This window comes from Equus caballus, chromosome 3 (genome assembly GCF_041296265.1).
Source record: "Equus caballus isolate H_3958 breed thoroughbred chromosome 3, TB-T2T, whole genome shotgun sequence".
Classification (NCBI taxonomy): domain Eukaryota; kingdom Metazoa; phylum Chordata; class Mammalia; order Perissodactyla; family Equidae; genus Equus; species Equus caballus.
In genome coordinates, this window is record NC_091686.1 from 65,640,406 (window position 1) to 65,664,565 (window position 24,160).

The following is a 24,160-nucleotide window of genomic DNA, read 5'->3' on the forward strand; positions in this document are numbered from 1 at the left end:
ACTCTTCCTCCGGTATTCCTTCATAGTTGCACGAGGCAAAGACCTGATTCATTCCTAATACCTCTTCCTCTTCCCTGACGTCCACTTTATCACTAGGTCCATCCGGTGTACCTCATATATATTTCTCAGCTCTTTCCATTTCTACTGTTACCATCCAAAGTTCAGACTACTGTAGTCATTCATCTAGACCATAAAAGGTGAAGGTAAAGGGACTTACCTTATATTGACTACATAAACATTGTTCATTGCAGAATCAGGTGGTATCCTATTACATTTTCTTTCTTGTGTAACATTTTGTTTTTCTGGTGGTTCCTAATGCTTTTTATTTTCCTCATACTATTTGCCTTCATCATATCCTCATTTAAAAAAAAGAAAACTGTCATATAGGTTGTCTCTCAAATTCTCCATTGACCCAGGACTCTTCAGGAGTCTTCCGTCTTTTTTCCCAGTTTAGATGAGTTTCTCCTTAGGTCTGTTGTATAACTATTTTCCTAAGACTCCCATCACTGCCTTCCTGGTTGCACCCATGATTTCCAGGAATCACTGTTTCCTGTCTTCCTCTTTCTTGGTCTACTTCATGTAGTCAAAGCACATCGTTAGAAACTTAAAAAAGAGTAAATGGGACATACATTTTATGAATCTTGGCATTCTGAGAATGCCTTTAGTTGGATAAAAAAAGTCGTATTATCTCAATCCTTTGAAAATATTGTGCCCTTGCATTCAGTAATGCTGAGAAGTAGATGTCTGTCTGATTCTTGTTCCTTTATAGAGAGATGTTTTTACTTAATTGAGATTCATCTTTGGAAGCTTTAGAGTCTGCTCTTTATCTCTGAAATTTCACCATAATGTGCTTAGTTGTGGATTTTAGTTTTTTTACTCAATGTGCTAGGGATTCAGTGGCTCCTTTTGGTCTGCAGATTTGTGCCCTTCAGGTTTAAGGAATTCAGTTGTGTTTTTTCTTTGATAGTTTTCCCACTTCTCTCTTTCTGAACCACCTGATAGTCAGATATTATCTCCTAGGTTGAACCTCTGAATCTCTTACCTTTTCTTTCAGTTTTTTTGGTCTACTTTTTCTGCTTTTGGGGGACATTTCTTGACTTCCACAATTTCTATTGCAACTTTTTAGTTTGCAGACATTTTTAATTTCGACAAGTTCTTTCTTCTCCCCTGAGCACTTCTTTGGCATAGTATCCTCTTACTTTATGGCTGTAATGTCTTTCAGATTTCTCTGCAAATAGAAGTTTTAGGAATTATTCTTCCATTGCTGCATTAAGTTTATTTCTGGATCTTTTTTTCTGGACGTTTGCTTGTCTGCTTCATCTTGGTCTCTGGGTTTGTTTTTTTTAACAATCTTCCTTCAAGTGTTTAGTGGTTTGGGGCTTTTTTGTTCATACTCAAGGATGAACAATGAAAAAGATGATGGCAAGCTCTCTGTTCATGAGCAGAACTTGGTGGCTCTGCTTTGCAATGATTAGATGGGCATCAGTTGTTATGCTGGGAGATCCCTCAGTGCCTGATTTTAGAGATCTTAGTGAATTTCTTTGTAGTAGAACACCTTGATTTTGGGTGGTGGTTATCTGCTGTCAAGTATTTTAAGTGGGTTGGAAGTGGGGGTTTACTTTTCTGTATGTAGAATTTTAACCAATTCTCCTGTTTTCAGGAACAAAACTTATTCCTATCTCTATCTTGAGCCAGAAGTCACATTTGTTTTAGAAATAGTGTTTTGGTTATAAAGTAGAGAATGGATTGAAGAGGGCAAGCTTGAGACGGTGAGACTAGTTAAGGTATTCCAGTAATCTAGGTGTGAATTGGTTAATTAAGCTCTGAACTATGGTGAAGGGGGAAGGAAGTACACATAAAAATAATAACATATAGTTTTTTTGAAATTATTAGCTATAAGGAAATATGTTCCTCTAGCAATGACTAATTTGCATGGCATTTTTTTCAGAGCAATGAATTGCATGAGAAACAAAAGTTTTACTTAAGGCAGTCAGTCATTGATTTGCAAACAAAACTTCAAGAGATGCAAATGGAGAGAGATGCCATGGTTGACATCAGGTTGGGATTTGTTACCTGAAATTATTTTAAAGTTTTACTCTTTGTAGTATAAAGCTACTTGTGTGAATATGAATTTTATCAGTATTATTTCTTCTCTTTCATTTACTTCATAGACGAAGGGAGAGTCAGTCCCAGGAGGACTTAAGAAATCAGCTTCAAAATACGGTTCACGAACTTGAAGCTGCCAAATGCCTTAAGGAGGACATGCTGAGAGATAGCACCACCCAGATAGAGCAGCTAAGAAGGACGATGCTTGGTCATGAGGGAGTGCTTCAAGAAATCCGGTCAATCCTAGTTGACTTTGAAGAAACCTCAGGCAAGAAAGTCTACGAACACGACAGCATGGCCACTCTCCACTTCCGCAGCTTGGGCACAGCCATTAGTAAAATCCTGAGAGAATTAGACACAGAGATTTCTTATCTTAAAGGGAGGATATTTCCAGTAAGTGGTGAGAACACTACTTCAATTTTATATTAAAATTCATTAAGAGAATAGTATTAGGTGTATAATTTTTTAAGTTCTTGAAAGTAAGCCAAGTTTTCATTTTTGTTCTCTAAAATGACAGAAGTTACTTCCACAATGATCTCTCAGTAAATAAAGGGAATTAGCTTGGTTTGCCTGTATAGCTTCATGAGAGTGTAGCCAAAGTAAAAGATTTAATGAAATACAGTGATAGGAGGTATCTCATTTTCTTGTTCTATTTGCATCTTTCTAAAGCATTCCTTTAGTTGGAAAATGTCTAAATTTTCCAAGCTTTACATTCATCAGTCCCTAAATCAACATTTCTTTTTTGAAACCAGGTAGAGGATCAGCTTGAAGCACTGAAATCTGAATCACAGAGCAAAATAGAACTACTTCTTCAACAACATCAAGATAGGTAGGTTTCTGACTGGAGTATAGTCATGTGCTGTATAATGACGTTTCAGCCAACAATGAACCACGTGTGTGTCAGTGGTCCCATAAGATTAGTACCTTGTAGCCCAGCGAGTAGTGGGCTATACTGCCCAGGTTTGTGTATGTACACTCTATCATGTTCGCACAATGACAAAATCGCCTGACAACGCATTTCTCAGAACGTATCCTTGTCGTTAAGCAATGTGTGACTGTATAGAAATCATAGTGAAACTAAACGTCAGATCCGCAGTCCCTCATCAGCAATTCCAAAATCTAAAAAGCTCTGAAACACAGAATTTTTTTTCATAGGTTTGTGGCAAATTCATGTTAAAGAAAAAATTATTCTGGCAGTTGTTAAAATGGTAAGGAAGACTTTATTCAAGACTATTGCAGTAGGAATTTGCATTAGGGAAGAGAGATCAGGCTCAACTCCCAATACAACCAGGAAAGTGGAGGTTTATAGCCAAGGAGCAGGGTCAGGGGGTCAGTGGATGGAAAATCACTAAGAGGAGACATCGGGGTGGGGGGATTCTCCTAAACTGACTTAACAGGATTCTTACCAAGCCTGGGCAAGACAGGCCAAAGTTGGGGAGGCGAGGGAGGAAGGGTGCCAAGGTCAAAGCCTAGTAGAGGCTCAGAGGAGCCTGCCTAAAGTTTGGTCAAGGAGAGAGTCTTTGTCACTCATTTGTTGGCAAAACCTGACCTGAGCTAATATAAAGCTATTTATCGTCTTTATGGTTTAGTGTGAATATTTAAAAACCTGTTGTTGCATTAGTAATATGTTTGGCTTGTAGGACACTTCCCTAGGAGTGTCATATAATATATAATGCTTGTAATTTATCATCATTGTAAGATTTTTTTGAAAATCTAAATTCCAAAACCTAGCTGGTCCCCAAAGGATTTGGATAAAGGGTTCTGGACCTATCTTAGACACTTCTCATAAAAAGAGTAGCATATTCAAAGCCAAAAGAAAATACTTACTTTAAGAGTGTTGAAAGTTATTAATTTCTGAAATAATTCATAGGGAAAATCTTGTGTATCAAATAATAGTCATCACATTCTTTTTATAGGATTGAGCAGTTAATAAATGAACATGAAATTGAAGTAACAGGACTTACTGAAAAAGCTAGCAGTGCTCGAAGCCAAGCCAACAGTATCCAGAGTCAACTGGAAATCATTCAGTATGTGTGTCCTGCTGGTTTGAAATTGGTAGTCATTTATCTTCATTTTAGAGATATTATTTTAATTAAATTTTCTGCTCTAAAATTTTTTAAAAATTGCTTAATAATTCCACAAGAAAGTAAAACTTTTCTAACATTCAAATGAACAGCAAAGATTATTTAAATGATAATATATGACCATATCAGAAGTTTTATTGCAAGTATTTGGGCCTCTTGGAATTAGATGTTTTAAATATTGTTCATATTTCAACTGATAGGATAAATCAAAGACACCCGCACTATATATATATGTGTGAGTTATGAATATACATAAATAAAATGTATATATATGCATATAAATAATTTTATAATTTGAGCTTGTGTGTTGAAACTTTTTATATGAACATTTTCAATTGTGCACAAAAGTAGAGAGGAAATAGTACAAATGAACTCCTATATACACATCACCCAGCTTCAGCAGTTAACATTCTTGAACTGAAGCTTTGAAGAAGCAATTTTGGAAAATTTTGGCCTAGTAATGCCATAGAAAATAATGAGTGGAAGTATCTAAAAGCTGGAGAACACTTAGGTATTACACTTATTCTTAGCTTGCCATTTGTTTTTATTCTCCCTTTAAACCCTTCTTAGAGAACAAGCAAGAAACCAAAATTCAATGTATATGCGTCAACTAAGTGAACTGGAATCTACTGTTTCTCAGCTACGTTCTGAGTTAAGGGAAGCCAAAAGGATGTATGAAGACAAGGTGAGGTTAGATTTTGCTGCTCTGCTTCCAGAGACTATTATACACAGAACCAATTATATACTTTTTATTTTGGTGAGGAAGATTGGCCTTGAGCTAACATCTGTTGCCAATCTCCTCTTTTTTTTTTTCCTTCCCAAAGCCGCAGTACATAGTTGTATATCCTAGCTGTAGGTCGTTCTAATTCTTCTATGTGGGATGTTGCCACGGCCTGGCCTGATGAGTGGTGTGTAAGTCCGTGCCCAGGATCTGAACTGGTGAACCCCAGGCCACCGAAGTGGAGTGCATGAACCCAACCACTCAGCCACGGGACCAGCCCCCCAATTATATACTTTTTAATGGAATACTTGAAAATGATGAATCAAAGTAATAATTTCAAACTAAAAGCAGTTTATAAGGTGGAGTAGGAGGATGTCAAAATGTTAAATTATAAACAATTTTAATTTAAATTGTTGCTCAAATTCATTCTCAGATAAAATGTTGCATATTTCAGGTAAGTTTCTAAAAGTAAATTTAAAAATAAGGCCATTTAAATTATTTTTACAAAGCTTAGCTTTAGCAAATACTTTGGTACCAGCTGGTCTCTCCCTACCACTCAATACTTTAGGGGCCTTCCTTCTAGCTCTTACTTCAACTCCCAATTATTATCGTGTGGCTAGCAAACTGAATTAACTTCAAGACTGGTCTAAATAAAAATAATTAGGAAGGTAAATCTTCATGGCTCATCGCACAATTCCTCTTAAAACCAGATATTAATTAACATTTGATTCTGTCGTTTTTGTTCTCTCACTTTCCACAGCTAAAGGGGAGCTATTCACTATCATTATCAATCATTTATCCAGAACTTATGCTTCTGTTCATTTCAAGCATTTATGAAACAGTAGAGACCCTAAAAAAACAAGTGAAGAGCTACCTTTCAGAGGGGCTTGTGTTCTTTGTTCCCTAGGAGAAGGGTGATCATACAGGCCCATTTGGTGAGACAGTCCCAGTTTACACCTGCTATCCCAGTGTTCTGTTTTGTTAAACCACCTTTCATCTCTAAAGTGTCGCAGTTTGGAAGATAAATTCCATATGTAGTTATCCTACATGTAAGAGAGTCTACAATTCTAACCATTGCTTTTAGCCAATTTCTCACATCTTAGCTGATTGGGAAGAAATAGAGTATAAGGAAGCTACCAGATTTTCTTTATACAGTAACCCAATTCTACAGAGTAACAGTATGAGAAGAAAGCTTCACATGGGAAGAAGCAGTTGAATATTGCAGCTTTCATTTTTCCAGGCATTTGGCCTCCTTTGGGCCACCCCTCATTGAATTACCACTGTTACCCCTGGGCTGGCCACAGGAGGAGGCTGTTCTTCCTCGGTTCTCTAGTTCGGGCACAGAAGGAATGTAAGACCTTGACCTTATTCCCTGTGGCCCAGCTAAAATAAGAAGGAAATTTTAGACATAGCTTTACTAAAGTCTAAACAATAAAGAGTAACATGAAACACTGTAATCTCAGTTATGAGATTTGGATCCTCTACAGCAGTGGCTTTCCAACATTTTTGATCACTACTCACAGTAGGAAATAGTTTACCTTATTATCTAGTGCACACATCTAGCTGAAGCAAATTTTACTCCCTTTATGTATGACACTGGCTATTTTTTGTTCTCTTCAGATGCTGATTTTTGATGCTCACTAAATGATTCATGATTCACTGGTGGGTTGCAGTTTGAATAACACTACCCTACCAAACCCTTCTTAGCTCTTAGCCTAAATGTTTGTGTCACGGTCATTTCAACCACTGTCCCCTAGGAGCAGTTTTAAGGAACCTTCCACTGCCTAAGGGCTAAACCCAAGAAACAGAAGCCTGGAGAGAAACATTTCTGCTTTTCTGCTTCTCCGAGGTCTGCTTTTTGTGTTCTAGCTTTTTTTCCTCAGGATGAGCTTTTCCTCTGAAGATTGACAGCAGGAATGTCCACCCTGTTCTGGGCAGACCAAGACTACACAGAAGGTCTTGATCTCGCCCTGCGGGATGGTCACGATTTCAGTACAGCCTAGGGTGGAAGGAGGCTTTATCACTCGTCTCTGGTGAAGGCTGGCAGGTGGGTGGAAGGGCGCGCTGGTGATCTGACAGTGAGAGAGGAGCTAGGAGAGCTGTTGTGTTACAGTCCAGCACAATAACTGATATTCATCACTACCCAAACCATTCTGAAAAGATGAAATATTCACTGTTCATTGACAAACTCTTTGAAAAGCCACAAAGTGCTAAATAAAACTCAACTCACCTCTGTTTTCTTACATAATTTGAAATTGCTATAGCTTTCCATTGTAATATTAGTTGGAAAAATTGTGCCTTCATAAGCTATCACCCATTATTTGCTAGTTTGCTTATGGTCTGATACATAGCATCATGCTGATCAATTATAAATTTAGGCATGGTAGGAAATTTTAACAAATACTGAAACATCCATCTAGAGAATACAAAAATAGTGATTGAGTTTTTATAAATATTTATCTCTTTGGCATTGTAGAAGTATAAGCAGCCAGATGAATGAGTGCAAACTTTTTTATATCAATGTTTTGAGGTTATATAGATAAATGATAATGCATAAAGATAGGCTGTTAGAATCATTATCTTATTGTGCTCTAATGTAAACAGTGGATCACCAAGAATTTTGATAGTCTCAAATACACAATGTTTAATAGAAGTAAGGGAGGATATAACAGCTTAATTAATTTTAATCTAGATCATTGAGATTTATAATACAGCAGTTTGAACCTGTTCAAGTTGGCACCTGGTTGATGCTTAACTAGGCTCTCTTAATAGTAACTCCCCTTAGTCGGGGAACACTGAGAGGTAATTATCTTGTCATGTTCATAGAGAGTTGAATATACTCTGGCCTGAAATGGCAGTAATACATGGTGTAACTGAGCAAGGAAGATCGAGCCATTTAACAAAAGGATTTCATTTTGGAGTCATGAAAAATTCTATTGTTATGAAATGTTTTTGTTGTAATGAGTTGAATATAAAATCTAAAAAACACAGATTTTTCGTTTCTTTCATTTTCATATACTTTGACTTTACATTGCTAAAGCCTATTAAAACTTTAAAATCTATTTTATTTTCTGCTGCTTCAGTGCACATTTTAGTATATACTGTCCAAATAACAATAAGGAAAAAAATCAAAGAAAATAATACGTAAAGGCTGTGATTAAAAATAAGCTTTGTGTGAAAAGAAATTTATAAGAGTGTGTTGATATTATTATACATCAACATACTTTATGAGAAACAGTGTTAGTATTTTCTCCTAAGGTCACACTCCTTCAGAAAAAAAGTGTTTATTATTTTAAACAATTGATGACATGACAGGTCTGAACAAAACTTTCCCAACTAGAATGCATGAATTTAGAGAAAACTCATTTAGGAGGTCATTGTTTCTCTTCAGATTAACAAAAGTATTTTCAGATTGATGAAAATAGAAATTGGGTTTCAAGGAAAATTTTAGACATAGCTTTTGTAGCTTACGAAAGTGTTTTACCGTAATGCTTTTTTCTATTCTTCTTTTTCCATTTTAGGAGAACCTCCAGAATTCCCCTTTACGAATTTGGACGAGTAGAAGCTGTCACTATTGGCTCTGTAGATTTGGCTTTACTCTTAACTTTCGCTTTTTGACAACAAAAATATCCTGTGTTCTTGTTTATATGTTTATTTTTCCTACTTTGAAAGCATTTGGGGCTGAATTTTATACTCAAAAAGTAAAGATTTAGTAGCACTGGCTGGAGCTGTATTCTGTGCAGGAAGATTCTGTGCAAACCTTTTTGCATAGTTCTGCCAATGCACCTCTGTGCTGATCTGCAGCATTGCTTACTATCTGCTATCTGTGTCTTTCTGAGCACAGGAAACAAGAGGTACAATTTGGTGTGATTGGTAATATCTCTAAAATCACTATCAGATAAGAATGAGATCCCAATACTTATTTGTCCAGTGATCCAAAACAGAAATTGATTCATAGATGGTGAAAGGGAAAACCAGTGCTGCTATTTAAAAAGAAAAGAAAAAGAAAAAACTTTTACTATATCTCAGATGTCAGTATTTATTCTGGACATTTTAAAAGGCTTTTCTTTATAGTGTTTTGTACAGCTGTTTGTATCAGCTCAGCTGCTACTTCAATGGTTTTCCCTTTCACTCTCTATTTATTTTTTTGATTGGTTAATTAATCTACATATTTTTACACTAAAAAGTGAAAGGTAAAAGCAGAGCTATAGCAGTTGAGTCAGTACTGACAGCTACAAAACCAACATGTCTCTAGGGGTCTGGAGGAACTTCTGATACTTAATAACCTTAGATGGAAAGATAAGACTTGGCTCTTTTCTTTTTCTTTTCTTTTTTAAATTTTGGTCTCATAGATTTTACCATCAAGTTTGATATTATCAAATGGTCATCCAGAATTTTTTAAAAAATGAAAACAGACATAAAATAGCAAGTCTTAATTTAAGCTTTTAAAGCACATATACAAATACTTTGCTCAAAGATAGAAGTGGTTTTATGCCAGGCCAGGAGTAGAAAATGTTTTTAGTCATATGATGCAACTTCTCAAATTGAAAGTGTTCTTGTTAAATTTATAACTCAAAATGTGATTTCTTTGACCATGTTTTGTTTCCAAAGACAGGTGGAAAATACAGAATTTCAACTTTATTAATACTGTTCTTCTCATATAAAAAAGTATTAGAAGCAGAATTGAAAGGAATTTGAAAGATCACTTTTCAATACTCTTTCAAAATACTCTTTTCAAACTATAGATGAAAAAAAATTGAGACTCAGTGAGGTTATGTGACAGAACCTGGATCAGAGCCTAAGGTGTTTGACTCTTAGTCTGATCATATTGCCTCTCTGATCACGTTTGTCTGCCCAAAGTAAAAGTTGGTGAGTTTTTTCCTAAGTATTCCTAATGTCCTTAGTAAGTCTGTGCTGACTTAGTTTTTCTCAAAAATAATAGAGCTGAAGAGATTATATCAACTGTACTGTTCATTCATTTTTCTTAGGAAGCTATTTGTGCCATAGAGGTTGAATTGTTGTGGAGCTTTGTTCTATATATGCCCTCAGAAAAGCACAAGAGTGAGAGTACTTCTTTATAGGATTACTAGAATCTATTAGGACATTTCTATCTAGTAACCTAACGTTTTATGTATATCTTAATACTTGTGAAATAATTTTTTATATATAACATACAACCAAATACAAAGTCAGTTTTACAATATAGCCAATGTAAATATTAAAATTTATACTCTGATCCCTGTGAGCTGTGATATTACTCTGTAGGTAAATGTGAAACTGTTTGATAGTCCTATGTTAGCCCTTAAGTCGTATACGTATGTGTAGATAAAGAGATACATATAATTTCTATGTATTCTTATTTATTAAAGAGATAGTTGCATATATGTGTGTGTATATAATGTGATTAATAAGTATATGTTGAATTAACAAACGAAGATCTTAAATGAACCTAGTCCAGGTGAAAATAGAGTCATCAAGAAAAACTTAGCTTTGCTCATATGTTCTTTAAGAAGATTTCATCACAATTTGTCATCCAAACAAATCAAGAAGTTTTGTTCTTGACATAGTAGATTTGGAAGCCTGTTGAATAGAAGCCTTAGAAGTAAGAAGGAATATGTAGCATTTATGCGGAAGAGTTCTTATTGGTGGAAAGTGGATGATGATGGTATTGTAGGTATCACATTAAAGATCAGGTATCACTATATAACTCTTAAGTATCAACATGTTCTCAGTATTTTAATATCTCAGTATCTAAATTATGAATTTGTGTGGCTAAGCCAAAATCCAAACCCAGAGTCTCCATCATCTGAGATGTTAACCTCTTAGCCTACACATTAAGAGCTATAGGACTGCCGTTAATAGTGGTGGGCCTTCTGGCATACGTCATGAAAGTGCATAGTCACACAGATCAAACAGCTGCCCTGTCCATGAGAGAAAAATATACCTATAACAATCTTTTAAAATTGGTACTCCTACCCCATTTTATAGTTGAAGAAAATAAGGACTGGAATGTATAACGTGTATATGAATATATTAATGTATCTAATACATATATCTGAATTCACTCATCCTTTCAAAATAGTGACTATGTAATAATCTAAAACTAAACTAAACCTTGATATTACCATTCATCCTTTTATATTCAATGGCTTTTTATTATTGAAACTCTGATATTCTGAAACAAAATAGCTCTTCTAAGTATAATACAGTTCATTTGTGTGGGCTCTGAAGAATGTTGTTTATGCCACATCAAGCTTCCTAAAATACCAAATTACAGAACACTCACAGAAGATAAATCTTAGTGTGAAAATGAGAGAGAAGCATTACAGACAATGCCTGCATCGAACCGTACCAGATAGTTCATTTTGACTAATTTCCCTGGCTAAGTTCTTCATAGATCTTAAGTTTAGAAAACTGCAGAATGCATCACAATAAACTTTTATTTTTGACCCTAAAATAATACCCTTTGTTTTCCAAAGACTATATTTATTTTACGTTACCCACTGACATGGTCAGACTGTTTGATTTGTGCTTTCCTTTTAGATAGAAGAGCTGGAGAAGCAGTTAGTCCTTGCCAACTCGGAGCTAACTGAGGCACGGACAGAACGTGATCAGTTCAGTCAGGAATCTGGAAATTTGGACGATCAGCTTCAAAAGCTGTTGGTAAGACTATGCTTTAAAATAATGAATGAAATTAATTTGGGGAAGTTTTTCACCAAAATATTTCACAAAACTGGTTTCATTTATAAAATTACAAATTTTACAAAGTATTCGTGCATGCATGCACAATAGAATTTCCTAGATATTATTCAAAATTTGCATATAAAATATAACATTCTATGCTTTACCTGTTTTTTTCCTTAAGCAGAACTGTTATGGCTTAAAAGTTAGGTGAAGCTGATCTTCAAACAGCTATTGTCTTCCAATTAGATACTGTATTCTGCTAAATTGAAGTAGTGTTGAGCGTTCATTTCAAAGCCAAATAACATTCAAAACTTATACAAATTATGTACAGTCAGGCACTGCATAATGACATTTCGGTCAACAACGAACTGCATATATGACGGTGGTCCCGTAAGATTAGTACCATACAGCCTAGGTGTGTAGTAGGCTATACTATCTAGGTTTGTGTAAGTGCACTCTGTGATGTTTGCACCACGACGAAATCACCTAATGATACGTTTCTCAGAATGTATCCCCGTTATTAAGCAACATATGAGTGTATTTGGAAAATTTGAATGGAAGTTTAGGTAAAAATTTTTTCAGAAAGAAAGAAAATGGGATTCTGATAATAGTGAACCATCTCTGCCCTCTGTTAGAGGTACCAGAGGCTGAGAAATTTAGGAAAGGAAATGTTTGGTACCCTTTTGTGTGCTATCAGTGGTACAGTGGAATAAATTTCTCTGTTACTACCAGACCCCATTCTAGGGTATAGCTCTCTGTGCTGGTAAAGCCGTCCTTCACAGGCTCGACAAGGGACTTGATGAGCATGTGCGAAAGGTAGAGCTGGCAACTGTGTGTAAGAAGCTCCAGACCTTGGGATAATCCTTCATTTCTTTCCCTCCTGTTGTGTGTTTCCCAGTGTCCTCATATCTGATTTGAAAATCTTGGAGATTAAATGTCTTACAGGTCCTCACCCGTCCCCTCCTTTTCATTCTTACCACCACTGCCCCTTTGTCCTAGCCCATGAGTACACCTGGAAAATGACAATGTCTCCATACTAGGGTCCCTAATTCCAGTTTCTGCCCTCTTCAATCCAGTCTGTAAAGTGCAGCCATATTCATCTTTCTAAAATATAACTCTGATTGTGTCACTCTTCAACTCAGAAATTACCTTACCCATAAAGTCAGACTCCCTGCCATTCAAGACTGTTCACTATCCGGCCCCAGCTTACCTTTCTAGCCCTTTCTGTGTCTCCATACCCAGTGCTCCAAGCAAACCACACATGCCCCTTTCCAGTCCGTTCTTCCGAATCTCTGCATCTCCACGCTGTTCTCATGGCCCAGCACAGATGCCTTATTGAAGCATTTTGATCTCCTTAGTGATTTCTCTCTGCTGTTCCTTAGCTCTGTTTCTTTAATGAAGAACCACTTCCAGTTATTTGTGTCTGTGTCTTGTCTTTGTCTTCGGGTGATAAGTCGTTTAAAGATCTCTGTGTCTTTGTTTCTCTTTTGAGTTTTTGCTAACAGTAAACACTCACTGTGTATTTTTTAGTGACTGAAGAGGGAGATAATTCTATTCACAGCCCAACACTACTCCAATCCCAGTACCAGACACTATTCTGCCATTTCTGAAGCAGTAAACCAATTACTATTGCTATTCCTTCGAGCTTTTGAGCATTTCTTTATTACAGGAGCACACTTGATGTAAACATAATGCCTTTGTTAGAAAATTTAAAACCTAAAAACAGGAGGACTTTTAAAATCTACTGTATTTTCCTTTTCATTATATGTTATTTTGGGTCTAGTTCATTGAGATTTACTTATAATGCTAGAAATTACAACTAAGCAAAATATTAACTTATTTTTCTAGGAAGTATTTGTTCTTAAGCAAGCCATTAAAAGGGAATCAGATTCCAAAATCAAAGGCTTCTCAAGTCACATAAAAACTCCAAAGATAATAAAAGGAAAATAAGAGTTTTATTTTAATTATTTAATACTAGGGGGGAAAAGCATTCCTCACTTCTTGTAGGCTGATCTACATAAAAGAGAGAAGGAGCTGAGTCTGGAGAAGGAGCAGAATAAGCGCCTGTGGGACCGGGACACTGGCAACAGCATCACCATCGACCACCTGCGGCGGGAGCTCGACGACAGGAACATGGAGGTGCAGCGCCTGGAAGCGCTCCTCAAGGCCTTGAAGAGCGAGTGTCAGGGCCAGATGGAGCGGCAGGTCAGGCAGGGCACGGCATGGCTTCTGCAAGTGGTCTCTTCTGGGGGAACAATGTATTTCATGTCACTGGAAGAGGGTTTTTTTTCTTGAACATGTATAGGCCTAAAATAGCTCTAAAGTAGAGCTATGGATTCTATGAACAAGATAGAAAAACCTGTTATTCATTTCTATATTTTTGACAACGTGTTAAATTAAGAATGTTAAGCTTTGTCTCATTTTTATAGGTTGTTGAGTAATGAGACTCCCATCCAATTACCTGTTCTTTTTCACCTAGAAATTGGTGACCTAATAATTATTTCAGAAGAGCATCAAACTGTAGGGAGAGCTGAGGAACAGCAAGGTTGAAAGTTTCCAACAATTTTGTTTTGTTTTGTTTCTGTTTTTCCCCCAAAAGAGACTTTCCCCTCCTTTTCCCGCAAACTGCTTGAGACTGCTATATACACAGGCTGCGGCCACTCCAATTCAGTGCACCACTAGTGAAATGTGGAATGCTTTAGTAACAGCAGTGTACCTTCAGTACTGGAGGGACATGGTTCCACTGCCAGTTATTGCCACAGAGACTAAAAGGTGTCCCACAAGAGTAAGCTTCCCAGATGTGAAAGCAAACCAAAGGGACCAGTCTTGGCTTAGACCCAGGCAAAGGCAGTTTCCTATCCTCTGGCTCATGCTGGACAGGAAGAAAGGTGAAAGGAGCCACTGGAGGTTAGGATCTTACTCTTTTCCAAACAAGGACCAGAGAATGTGAATGTGTGTTGAATAAAAGCCATTATTCACTTTTCCCTCAGAGGTAGAATTAAGGGGCAGGTTGGAGAGAAATAGAAAGGACAGTTACCTGCAGTCCTATCACACTTTGCCCTAGTGCCAGTGTTATCCTAATTTAAACTGGCACTGAGAACATCCTCAGAGGAATCTTTCCAAGCTCCCCACCCCAGAAAGCCATTCTGGAGGAGCATTATTATTTAGTTAAGGTCTCTCCACCTGAGTCCGATGAACACTTGTTGGCATGTGGTCTACATGGCGTTATGGCATCAAATTGATTTGAGTTAGTCTAAGTAGATATTATCCGATTCATGATTTCATGTTTTTGAGCTGACTTGTTATATCTCTTGGGATTACCTCTACTTATCTGCCAAAATCCATAAAATTCTCTTTTCTTTAACAATCAGATGGCAGCAATTCAGGGAAAGAATGAAAGTCTAGAAAAAGTGTCTTCCTTGACTGCTCAGCTTGAATCCACCAAAGAGATGCTCCGCAAAGTAGTAGAAGAGTTGACAGCCAAGAAAATGACCCTGGAGAGCTCAGAGAGGACTGTATCGGACCTGACAGCTTCCCTCCAGGAAAAGGAGAGAGCCATCGAGGCTACCAACGCGGAGATCACGAAGCTGCGCTCCCGGGTGGACTTGAAACTGCAGGAGCTGCAGCACTTGAAAAACGAAGGGGATCACCTCAGAAACGTGCAGACAGAATGCGAGGCCCTCAAGCTGCAGATGGCAGAAAAGGACAAGGTGATCGAGATTTTGCGACAACAGATTGAAAACATGACACAGTTGGTGGGCCAGCATGGAAGAACGGCTGGCGCGATGCAAGTAGAAAAAGCTCAGCTTGAGAAGGAGATTAATGATAGGAGACTGGAACTACAGGAATTCAAGGTCTGTGGAGTTTTTTGGTGGTTTAGCTTTTGAAATATCTTTTTCCCTGTTATTAAATATGACCTAATTGACTGAAAAGTGGTTCTGTAAAGAGGATCTGTGCACACTGACATTGTTTGAAAGTATTTGTGTCTATGTGCTTATGTCTGTTTTGTGAGAAATGATCCATACTTTTATTAGATTCCAAAAGATTCTTTATTAGATTCCAAAATACTGGGGCCGGCTCTGTGGCCGAGTGGTTAAGTTTGTGCGCTCTGCTGTGGTGGCCCAGGGTTTGGATCCTGGGCGTGGGCATGGCACTGCTCGTCAGGCCACGTTGAGGCGGCATCCCACATCCCACAACTAGAAGGACCTGCAACTAAGATATACAACTGTGTACGGGGGGTTTGGGGGAGATAAAGCAGGAAAAAAAAAGAAAGGGATTCCAAAATACTCATACAACTGGCCCCGGAGCACAGGGGTTAAGTTCGCACATTCCGCTTTGGAGGCCCGGGGTTACCTGGTTCGGATCCTGGGTGCGGACATGGCACCACTTGACAAACCATGCTGTGGCAGGTGTCCCACATAGAAAGTAGTGGAAGATGAGCATGGATGTTAGCTCAGAGCCAGTCTTCCTCAGCAAAAAGAGGAGGATTGGCAGCAGATGTTAGTTTAGGGCAAATCTTCCTCAAAACAACAACAAAACACCCGTACAAAAGAGAAGTTTGATAATCTGACTTCTTTGTGGAGCCTTTCCTGATCCCACAGTTTGGAGTATTTTCTCCCTCCTCAGATAGACCTAAATTTGAACCCCATCTCTCAGCGCTCAGTAACTGTAAAACACTGGACCGTTTGCTGAATCTTGGCTTCTAGATCTGTAAAACAAAACGAAACCAAAAAACAAACAAAAGGAAAAACCTGCAGCAACCTTTTTGGGTTACTTGAGGCTTAAATGAGAAAATATATATGAAGGACTTGGCCTAGATCCTGGCCTGTAGAAGATGTTTAGAAAATATTAGTCCCCTTCCCCTGCTCCATTCTCTGTCTGAAGCTTTTCGCCCTTTATTTGCACCTACTGTAACCTGGATCACATTCTATGTTGCACTGTGTGTGTGTTTATAGCAGTGTCTCCTCTTCCTTATAAGACTGCAGACTTCTCCAGCAGGGGACACATCTTAGTCATGTTTGTCCCCCTGTCCCCTGGCTTTATGCCTTGCACCCAGCAGGTGCTCAGTAAATATTTATCACAATTAAAAACGATTGAATGAATTTTTTGAAAATTTTATTTCCAGGCCAGCCCCAGTGGCCTAGTCATTCAGTTTGGTGCAGTCTGCTTCTGTAGCCCAGGTTCAGTTCCCGTGTGTGGACCTATACCACTCGTTCGGGCCACGCTGTGGTGGCAGCTCACATACAAAATAGAGGAAGATTGGCAACAGATGTTAGCTCAGGGCAAATCTTCCTCAGGGAAAAAAAAAGATTTCTTAAGCTTTATGTCACCTGTATCTCTGACTTGGTAACTGATAGGAGACAAATCATATACAATTAATTTGTTTCTTTCAGTGTTACTGAGATATGATGGACGTACAGCACTGTATAAGTTTAAGGTATACAGCCTAGTGACTTGACTTACATGTGTTGTGCAGTGATTACCACAATAAGTTTGGGTAACATCCATCATCTCATATACCAAAAAAAAGGTTTTTTTCCTGTGATGAGAATTTTTAAGATCTCCTGTCTTAGCAACTTTCAAATATACCATACAGCAGTGTTAGCTATAGTCACCATGCTGTATGCTACATCCCCAATTCTTATTTATCTTATAACTAGAAATTCATACCTTTTGATCACCTTCTTCTGATTCCCCCTCCATCCCCTGCCTCCAGTAACCACAGTTCTCACATAAACTTTAGATGGCTGCGTTTCCTCATTCTAAAAATAGGGCCAACAATAGATTATTATCTATCTTATGGAGATATGCAAATTCATTACATAACGAACTAGAATTTTCTAGTGCATAAGGTTTTACTTGATTATCTCATAAGAATTTTTTTTAGTGGCCAGTCTCATCGTGAAAGAGACTTTCGAAGGCTTCTCAATGGCCGTCCCTTACAATGAAAACTTTAGAATAAGTTTGCAGAACGTTATTAGAGGAGAAGAGATGATTGTTTCACCTTCTTGTTAAAGAAAAGCAGTAGATTTCTGGTATTACTGAATACAAATGGAAGAACCTTATTAAGTCTTATACTCTAAAAATTAAATCCGTTTAATCCTTACAAAAACCTTATGAGGTAGGTACATTATTATCCCTTTTTACAGATGAGGAAATTGAGACACAGAGACATTAAATCACTTGCCTGAAGCCACACTGCCTTGGGTTTGCTCCTAGGTGGTAAATGAGTAAATGTTATGAGGCAGTGTTTCCGGTCACCTGAAAACCGGAGGTTCTCACTCACCTGGACTGAAAACAAGAATCACCTGGAGGCCTTGTTAAAACAGACTGCTGGGCCCCACCCCAGAGTTTCTGATTCAGTACATCTAGGATGGGGCCTGAGACTCAGTGCTTGTAAACAAACTTCCATTTGATGCTGGTCTAGAGAGCGCATGTCAAGTTTTAATATTAGAGAACACCAGAGCAGTGTGGATTTACTGTGACTAGAGTGGCCAATGGAGACTTCATAGAGAAGTGGGAACTTGAAATGGGTTAAAACCAGGCAAAGAGGAGGAAGGAAGGCATTCCTAGCAGAGAAGCTCAATCTATACTTTATCCTGGAGATAGTGTGGGAGCCATTAAAGGTTTTGGGTAGAGAGGAGGAGGTGACATGGAAAAGGCAATATTGGGGGTAGGCAAATCTGGCGAAGTTTGGATAAAGAATGTAAAGATAGATGGGAGAGGGCAGAAACTAATTTTCAATTCCCAAATATAGAGCTGAAGCAGCTCCAGGAAAATATTTCCTAGATGAGAAGAGGTTCACACAGAAACAAGGAAAATTTGTTAAAAACTCATTATTATCATTAATATATTATAACAGCTTTGATGCCACAGCCACTTCCCTCCACAATCCAGTGAGGAAGAAAGGAGGGGAATCCTAACCCTAGAAGGTATGGTTTCTCTTGTCTCTTCAGGCTGAGTCCTGCAACACTGACAGCAGAGAAGCAGGGTGAGCTTTCTCCCAATAACTGCAGGTCCTCAAAGCTGGATCCTTTCTTTTCTTTCTTTTTCTTTCGCTGAGAATGATTAGCCCAGAGCTAACATCTGTGCCAATCTTCCTCCACTTCTTATATGAGGGTCACTGCCACAGCATGGCTGACGAGTGGTGTAGGTCTGCGCCTGGGATGCGAAGCCGTGAACCTGGGCCGCTGAACTGGAACATGCAGAACTTAACCACTACTCCACAGGGCTGGCCCCCAGGATCCTTTCTTAGACGGCTAAGAAAGGACTGAATGTCCATCATCTGGTCCCACAGATGGGACAGGAGTAGCACATGCGCAGTACATGTTGTGGTGCCTCAGTCTGTTCCAGGGAAGGCCCTCCCCTTCCCTCACCTCTCGAGGCCAGCTGGATCTAGTGTGGCAGTTAATTACCAGGAATGGCTAGGCAAGCAGGCATCAGGTGGCCTTGTTAGGGCCTTTACTGCCCAAGCCCATCACAGGTGGGCAGTGAGACAAGCCTGCTCCTCTCAACTGGTCCTTTGTGAACAACTAAAAGCTTATTATGTGTTTACATTTCAAGTATATCATTGGCCTGTACATTTAAACTGCCATTATATAGTCAAACTGCATTAGCTAGTATTATATTTAAGGCCAACAGGCCTTAATTTGGAGGGACAGTTTGATGACCAAAGAAGTAAGTTTCTTGGGCTGGCCCCATGGCCTAGTTGTTAAGTTCAGCGTGCTCCGCTTCAGTAGCCCAAGTTCACCTCCCAGGAACAGACCTACACCACTCGTCAGTGGCCATCCTGTGGCAGCGTCTCACTGGCACAGATGTTAGCTCAGAGCTAATCTTCCTCAACAACAACAACAACAAGTAAGTTTCTTTTCAAATGGCATTTGCTTGGAAGGAACTAGGCCAGATCTGTCCGCTAGAAATACAATGTGAGCCACATATCTTTAAACTCTCTAGTAGGCGCATAAAAAGAAACAGGTGAAATTAATAACATATTCTGTTTAACTCAACATATCCAAAATATGGTGATATTTTTATATCACAATCAACATAACAAATTGAGATATGTTACATTCTTTGGTTATATAAAGTTTTTGAAATCTGGTGTCTTTTACACTTAGAGCACATCTCCACCTAGATTAGCCACATTTCAAGTGCTCAGTAGTCACATGTGGCTGGTAGTTTTGTGTTAGACAGTGCAGACCTCGGTCCTGGGAAGAGAAGTTCAGCCTGGGAAACCTTACCAACTCAAATAGAGGCGATTGTAGGAACCCACGTGAGAGGTGATGGTAATCAAATTGGAAGCTGGGAAGGATTTGGTGAACAGGTGATGAGATGGGGGGAGAGGAGGACATAGGAGACTTTGAAGTGTCAAACTGAAGTATCTGAGAGACTTGGAATATGCTTGCACCCCTAGCAGAAGAATTAGGAAGAAGTCAAGAGGAAAAGCCCTCTATGAGGAAGGAATAGGAGTGGTTTGGTCAGAGTTTGCAGAAGCATACCAAGCTTGGAATTTCTGACAGTTAGTTGGAGATGCAAAATTAGAGTTTCCATATTCATATTCCCTGCTAAATTCAAAGGACCAGATCCAGCCACCACCATGCTCACTTGCTCTCGCAGTTGCCTTCTCATTGGTCTCCCTGCTTCCACTCCTACCTCCACCCCCACCCCTGTTTATGCTTCACACAGGAGCCAGAATTTATTTTTAAAACATTATATCACTCCTATGCTCAAAACTGTCCAGTGGCTTCTTATCTCGCTCAGAAGGAACTCTCACATCCTTACAATTGCCTCTGTGGCCAACCTTGCCCATGGCTCCCAGTCTGACTTCATCTCCCACTACTTCCCCCAGACCCACTCCACTCCAGTGTAGAGGAGAAATCCCTTTCCCTCTATCCTAAATTCTCAGTTGGGGCCCCGGAACCAAGACAGATTAACAGGAGAAAAACAAACTGTAAGTCTTATTAACATGCATGTCTCATATACACATGAGAGAAACCCAGAGAAATGAGTAACTCGGGGAGGTAGCTTAGAATTCAGGCTTAAGTACCATCGTTAGCTAAAACAAAGAAGAGGATGGGGAGGCAAGTCATAGGAAATTGAGCAGGAACACTGTGGTGTACAAATCTCTTATGCAGCTTTAAGTCGGTACCTTCTCCTTTGATAAGATTCTCTGATGATTTAGAATCATCCTTCTCTTCTGGTTCAAAGAGGGAGAGAGACATCCTTACAAATGGAGATTTCCTTTATAAGTGTAAATTTCTCTTACAGGGTAACTCCTACTCTGTTTTCAGAGCTTCTCCCATGTCTGCTGTTTCTCAAAATAATCAACTCAAAATAATCCTTATACCAAAGAGGCATATTTGGGGGTGGCATGTTCTGGTTTCCTCCACCAGCCGTTCTGATGGCTTTACTGTTCCTTGAACACATTACCTGTGCCTGGAGCTGTCCCCTAGCCTGCCATATGGCTTGCTCCTTCACCTCTTTGAGGTTTCTGATCATCAGAGACACCTTTCCTGACCAACTGTGTCAGGGTCCCCAAGACCACTCCAAGGTTCAGGTGTTTACTACAAGGACTCACAGGACTCAGCATATAGTCATGCACATGAATACTCTGTATTACAAGAAAGGATTTAAGACAAAATCAGCAAAGGGAGAAGGCGCGTGGAAGAAACCAGGCGCAGTTCCGTCAGTCCTCTCCTGCAGTCGAGCAGGATGTGCTTAATTCCCCCCAGCAATGTGTTTTGACAACATGCATCAAATGTTGCCAACCAGGGAAGTTTATTAGAGATTCAGTACCAGGGTATTTATATTGGGGGGTGGTCCCATAGGCACCCATTGCCTGGCGGGTGAATACAGTCTTCCAGAAGGAAAGCAGGTGTTCAGCATAAGTCATTTTGTTTGCAGAAATGGTTAGGCACAGTGAGCCACTCTTACTAGTTAGAGTGGTGGGAACCTTCCCCAAATCTAAGTTCCCAGGCACCAGCCGAGGTCCACCTGGTTAGCTGGCTTTAATAAGGAAGACAGTCAGGCTGTCTTCTATGTACACTTGCCCTCCGGATCTGCAGGTTCTGCATCCATGGATTGAACCAACCGTGGATCTTGTACTATGTTTACCCATCCCCCATGATACTGAGAGACAGCTGTACCAACGTATCTCGAGTAGCAGCCTTTCCCCTGCATTCGTTCTCTACCCCCTCACCTTTTTACTTCTTTTTTTGTCACTTATCATTACCTGACTATTAAATATTTGTTATTGTCTGTCTCCTCTCACTAGAGTGTAAGCCCCGTGAGGACAAGGACATTATTTGTTTTCTGCTATGTGTGGCCAGGACAGGGTAAGGCGAGTGAGGCCTATGGTGTGAAACTTAGGGAGGCGCACTCAACTGGGGCCTCACCTGCTCACCCTAGTCCCTGCCCTGCTCCGCTACCCCAACGTGTAAAATAGTGCCTGGCACAAAGGAGGTGCTCCCTACATCTTTTTCTGAATGAATGAATGAATGTGTGGAATAGAATTAATGAAGGGTTGTGGCAAGTGATACTGGGAGTTGATGTCTAAGGTTAAGAGAAAGGTCAAATATTCCTTTTGTTTTTCCACTTACTATTGAAGCTTTCTAATAAAATACAAAAAATTTAATATCCTGGGAAATAGTGAAAAGATATTAAATATAGATAGTGTACTAATATGATACCTATAACTGTAAATGTACATGTTTTTTATTCCTTACTGTAGCCTTGGTATTTTCCCCTTGTATATCCCTTGCATATTGTATATATTTGTATATTTAGATTTTAAAAGATAAAAAAGATGCAAAGATACGAGAGCTCGAGGCCAGAGTGAGTGACCTGGAGCTGGAAAAGGTGAAGCTGGTGAATGCAGGCTCTGAGCGGCTCCGTGCAGTGAAGGACATCAAACAAGAGAGAGATCAATTATTAAATGAGGTGAAAACTTGTAGGAATGAGTTAAACAGTCTGACAGGTATGTTACTTCAGTTCAAATTCTGCTAAAAAATAGGAGAGCTATCAGTGAAGTCCAGTGTGGGCACTAGGACTTTTGCAAAAGATTGTTCCTCGTCCCACATTACAAATGTGGATAATTATGCTGCCCCAGTGGAGCATTTCATCGCCTGAAATCCTGATACTTCTCCTTGAAGAGCTTCCATGTCTTGCACTTATTAACCGTTAACTTTAGTCAGTCCTCAGGGTTCATGAAATTCTGTACTGTGTTTCCAAGAGAAGTATGAGAGAAGTCCTTGAGTCCTTTGAATCAAATAGCTTTGTTAGAGATTTGATAATGAAGCAACACGTGCAAGCAGACTTATGCAAATTTATTTTTATTGAGGTTATGATAGTTTACAACCTTGTGAAATTTCAGTTGTTCACTGTCACTTGTCAGTCATATTATAGGTGCACCACTTCACCCTTTGTGCCCATCCCCCACCCCCCTTTCCCCTGGTAACCACTAATCTGGTCTCTTTGTCCACGTGTTTGTTTATCTTCCACATTTGAGTGGAATCATACAGAGTTTGTCTTTCTCTATCTGGTTCCTGTTGCTTAACATAATACCCTCAAGGTCTATCCATGTTGTTGTGAGTGGGACAATTTTATCCTTTTTTGTGACTGAGTAGTATTTCATTGTGTGTATGTATGTGTAGATATATAGATATATATATATCTATATATATACAGCATATCTTCTTTATCCAGTCATCAGACGATGGGCACTTAGGTTGCTTCCACGTCTTGGCTGTTGTGAATATTGCTGCAGTGAACATAGGGGTGCATGAATCTCTGAATTGCTGATTTCAAGTTCTTTGGATAGATACCCAGTAGTGGGATGGCTGGGTCATATGGTATTTCTATTTTTAATTTTTTGGGACTCTCCATACTGTTTTCCATAGTGGCTGCACCAGTTTGCATTCCCACCAGCGGTGTATGAGGGTTCCTTTTTCTCCACAACCTCTCCAACATTTGTTATTTTTTTGTCTTGGTTATTTTAGCCATTCTAACGGGTATAGGGTGATATCTTAGTGTGGTTTTGATTTATGCAGATTTTTTGAAAGGAAAAATCCAAGGCCCTAAATTTAAAAATGAAACACTTTTGGTTCATGATTAGTATGATACAGATATCATTTACTTCACACACAAACACATACAGAGTCAATGATGCCTGGGCACATACTATGCTAGATACTGAGATAGGCCCTAGAAACACAACAGTGAGGCTCCCGGCTAGTTGGGAGCCAGTGCTATAGAACAGGTTACAGTACAGTGGGTGAGGCACAGTGGACGTGTGCTGGGTGAAGATGTTGGAGAGAGTAGAGAATCAGCATCCCTTAGGAGGTGACATCTGTACTAGGTTTGAAGGAGGAAAAGGAATTCGACAAGTGAAAAGAGGTGAAAGGGCAATCCAGGCAGAGAACATTATGGGCAAAAGCATGAAGGCATAGAATAACGTACTGTGATCTCAGAAGTATTTGTTGGAGTAAAAGTACAAAGGAATGAGGACTAAGAAATGAGGCAGAATAGATAGGCAAAGCCAGACAATGTGGAGCCAACAAAAGATAGT

General features: G+C 39.1%; 1 protein-coding gene across 50 annotated transcripts in view; it reads left to right on the forward strand.

Moving 5' to 3' along the window:
• Positions 1-24,160, forward strand: part of CCDC158 (coiled-coil domain containing 158) — a 91,653-nt gene that overhangs the window by 19,273 nt on the left and 48,220 nt on the right. For 42 of the 50 annotated variants that reach the window (XR_011437529.1, XR_011437532.1, XR_002806991.2 and 39 more), the window contains 9 exons: positions 1,949-2,058; positions 2,172-2,499; positions 2,859-2,935; positions 4,023-4,133; positions 4,761-4,875; positions 11,455-11,574; positions 13,603-13,800; positions 14,967-15,449; positions 22,381-22,570. Coding sequence is in view for 39 of the 50 variants with exons in the window: in XM_070263657.1 (XP_070119758.1) it covers positions 1,949-2,058; positions 2,172-2,499; positions 2,859-2,935; positions 4,023-4,133; positions 4,761-4,875; positions 11,455-11,574; positions 13,603-13,800; positions 14,967-15,449; positions 22,381-22,570 (1,732 nt within the window). In the remaining 11 variants the exon portion in view is untranslated. The remainder of the gene's footprint in view (positions 1-1,948; positions 2,059-2,171; positions 2,500-2,858; positions 2,936-4,022; positions 4,134-4,760; positions 4,876-11,454; positions 11,575-13,602; positions 13,801-14,966; positions 15,450-22,380; positions 22,571-24,160) is intronic. The other 8 variants (XR_011437533.1, XM_070263671.1, XM_070263669.1 and 5 more) reach the window with 1 other exon arrangement.